The 3044-nt window shown below is 34.8% G+C and overlaps 1 protein-coding gene across 1 annotated transcript; it reads left to right on the top strand.

Moving 5' to 3' along the window:
- The first annotated feature begins 239 nt into the window (after window positions 1-239).
- LOC140865939 (uncharacterized) lies at window positions 240-2757 on the top strand. Its single transcript, XM_073270781.1, has 3 exons — window positions 240-390; window positions 1438-1586; window positions 2466-2757. Exons 1-3 carry the CDS (start codon window positions 318-320, stop codon window positions 2481-2483), a joined length of 240 nt encoding a protein of 79 aa, XP_073126882.1. The 5' UTR covers window positions 240-317; the 3' UTR covers window positions 2484-2757.
- The last annotated feature ends 287 nt before the right edge of the window (window positions 2758-3044 follow it).

The following is a 3044-nucleotide window of genomic DNA, read 5'->3' as shown; positions in this document are numbered from 1 at the left end:
GATTAATTTTGTGAGTGATATATATTATTTGACTCATGAATTAATGTTATTTTTTGTGTCATAAATATTATTTTTTATTGTAAATATAAATCAAATCGATCCATTTGAGCGATAAAAATATCAAAATTGTGTTTAGAATACGGATTTAATTTGAGAAACTAAAAAGTTACTTACAAAATTATATTCCGTTGAACATTTTAGAAAACAGCTTTTTTTTAAAATAAAAATAAAATTAAAATTAAAAATTCAACAAAGTTTACCAAAAATTTCAGCCATTCTTCCTTCACGAGATTCTTCAAGAGCACGCAGGTTTCAAAATGGGCGGCGCAGGGCAGGCGATGAAGAGGATTCCACGCATCAAGTTTCCTCAGCGGCACCTCAAAGCTTCTGGTAATGCTTTTGCCACCTGAATCTGTTTCATTTTTTGGTGAAAATGATGTTTATGTTGTGATTGGAATTTGCTTCGTCGATAGTCTATGTTGTGATGCGGTCGTCCCGTGATGTAATTGTCCCTATGTGTGATCCTTAATTTGGCGAATGCTAAACCCTAAATTCTCTAGTCGAAATTGCCGAGATGTCTGTGATTTTGATTTCGTGAATCGCGTCCTCCTAAGTTGTCACTGCAGGAAACATCAGTTAGCTTGCATCCGTGCCCTCGTGTAGCTGTCGCGAACAGTTTTGGTTAATTGACTTGCAAAATATATGACAGGATTCATTATCTAAACTTTAGTTGGTCTATTTCACTTGTTGCATACAGTTACGGTGTTCAGTTTGTGTTTGATGGTACCTGATATGGTATTACTTAGCAAGGAAGCACGTGCAGACTTGAGAAGGAAAATTGTTAGCCTTTTTCGATTTTTAATATACAAGCTTAATCATTGCATTGTTATGATCATGCCATGTGCTTATGGATAAATATGCAATTTCTCTATTTTGGTTATCTATGTTTCTCCAGGAAAGATTGATATACTTTAAAGTGGATATCGAGCAAATTACCGAATAAAAGGTGGTGTATGTATGGCTAGAATTCATATCAATCCAACGTCATATGATATGGAGAATGTTAATGTTGATGGGGCAATCACTTGTATATTCTATATCTAACTGATATTAAGTTGAATGACATGGTGTTTTTGTCATCTAACAAATCGGCATTAATTTGTGATAATATCTAATTGATATCAGGTTGAGTGACATGCTCTTTTTGTCATCTAACAAATCGGCATTAATTTGTGATAATATCTAATTGATATCAGGTTGAGTGACATGCTCTTTTTGTCATCTAACAAATCGAGCAGTGTACTGATGTTAACGGTCTGTTAAACAAATTTCCTATCATGGATGGATTAATTTTACTTGTTCGAATGTTCAATTGATGCCTAGTAGTTGTTTGTTTGACTCTTTTTCAAACTTTCTTGATACATCCTATCTAAATAGCAACATCCCAGCATCAAGAGACGGCTACAAATGAAGCTGTTGGGAAGGCATTTTTTCCAAGGTCTCCGTCCAACTTGTCTGTGGGAGGAAAGGCTTCAGATCAGCCAAAAAGAACGCCGGTGTCTCAAGAGGAGATTGAAGCTATAATGGTATGTAAGAATGACTGATTTGAAAATTTAAGTCGTCGAATTTATTCTTCATCCAAAATTCTTTATAAGGCTACTGTTTTTGTGAAGTTTTTCCTATACCCTCAATCATTTGATTTGTCCATTTTTAATGTATTTTCTTAAGTATGTTATTGCTCGGTGTTTTATTTGACATTCTTTTAAATCTTTGTAATTATATCGAAACTGTTCTGAAGAGTAGCATATGTTTGGGGTCCCTATATGAGCATGTCTTGAATGTTTGTGTTAAATTACTTTAGAAACTTTTGAAATGTATAAAAATCAATCATTTCTTTCTTTCTGTCCTAGTCCATATCATAATCATTAAAAGCCAACAAGGTTTGCAAATAGACTCAATCTGTGCACATAGATGGGAACCAAGGTGCAACCACTAAATAATGGTTGCGCCTTGGGAAAGCACAAGTCTTGCTCCAAAGCGCAGATATAATTTAGTGATGGTGGATTCAAGTTGAAATATAGGTGATAATTGTTCATTTTTGCTTACGCAATGATGAATGTGTGTCTGATGTCATTCTATAAGCCTGTAATGCATATGCTGGATGATATGTGGTGAAATTTGTTACAAATACTTAATTTTAATTTTTATTCTTTAGTGTCTCACTTGGATAAGATGTTAGCATCACCTCGTCTCTTGTGCCTAGACCTGACCATACCTAAGCGGTTTAATGTGTCTTACACCCTCATACAACAAAATGTCAAGTTTTTGTTGAGATATCACGTGACCTTGAACTATTGATGACCAATAAATGATGTTTTGGTCAGATAAAATGTGTTTTAAAGGCTTTGGAATCGTCTCTGTTTTCCAGATCCCAATTGTTAATTGGTTGTTCTCTCTTTGCACAGTTGGGAGGCTGTATCTGACCCACGAGCTGAGCATTGCCGATACAGGGAAACTCAGGATTATTTTCGACAGCCATAATTGACTTTGGATGAAATTCGTTCTTTCCCTTTCCCCCCATATTAACTGAAAGCAAATATTTTGAATTGTCTTGTATCGTAGTTGGACTCACTCACTCTCCACATAAAATATTTAGTGGTCCAAATATGAATTGGCAATGCTGAAATTTGAGTGTGTTTCTTTATATATAAGCTCGTATTGTTGCTTTGAGCGGCAATACATATGTATTCTTCCGAAGACATGGCTACATTAGTGTGTTTAGATCAGTTTCTTTATAACCAACCTGGCGCATATTCTATTCGGTTTAGTTTAAGCACGAGAATGCAATTAGAAGACATGTTTCTTATAAAAAAAAAAAGAAGAAAAAAGAATGCAATTAGAAGACGAAAGGGATTTTATTATATTTGATGGGCTTCTTCTCCACTCTTGCCTCCCATGGACATTCTTTGAGAATTGCAGATTAAAAGTTGACTCGAATTTGGCCAAGTAGCTTTGAGAGAATACTTAGACTTGAGCCAAAACAA

The sequence above is a fragment of the Henckelia pumila genome, chromosome 4 (genome assembly GCF_033568475.1).
Source record: "Henckelia pumila isolate YLH828 chromosome 4, ASM3356847v2, whole genome shotgun sequence".
NCBI classification, from domain to species: domain Eukaryota; kingdom Viridiplantae; phylum Streptophyta; class Magnoliopsida; order Lamiales; family Gesneriaceae; genus Henckelia; species Henckelia pumila.
The sequence above is the reverse complement of the archived record's forward strand: the minus strand, read 5'-3'. Positions and strand labels throughout refer to the sequence as shown.

What these genes read in the sequence shown, in the direction of transcription:
- LOC140865939 (XM_073270781.1), top strand. Translation starts at nt 318, where the DNA reads ATGGGCGGCGCAGGGCAGGCGATGAAGAGGATTCCACGCATCAAGTTT. An exon ending in GCGGCACCTCAAAGCTTCTG is followed by an intron (nt 391 to 1,437) that starts GTAATGCTTTTG and finishes CTATCTAAATAG; the next exon opens with CAACATCCCAGCATCAAGAG.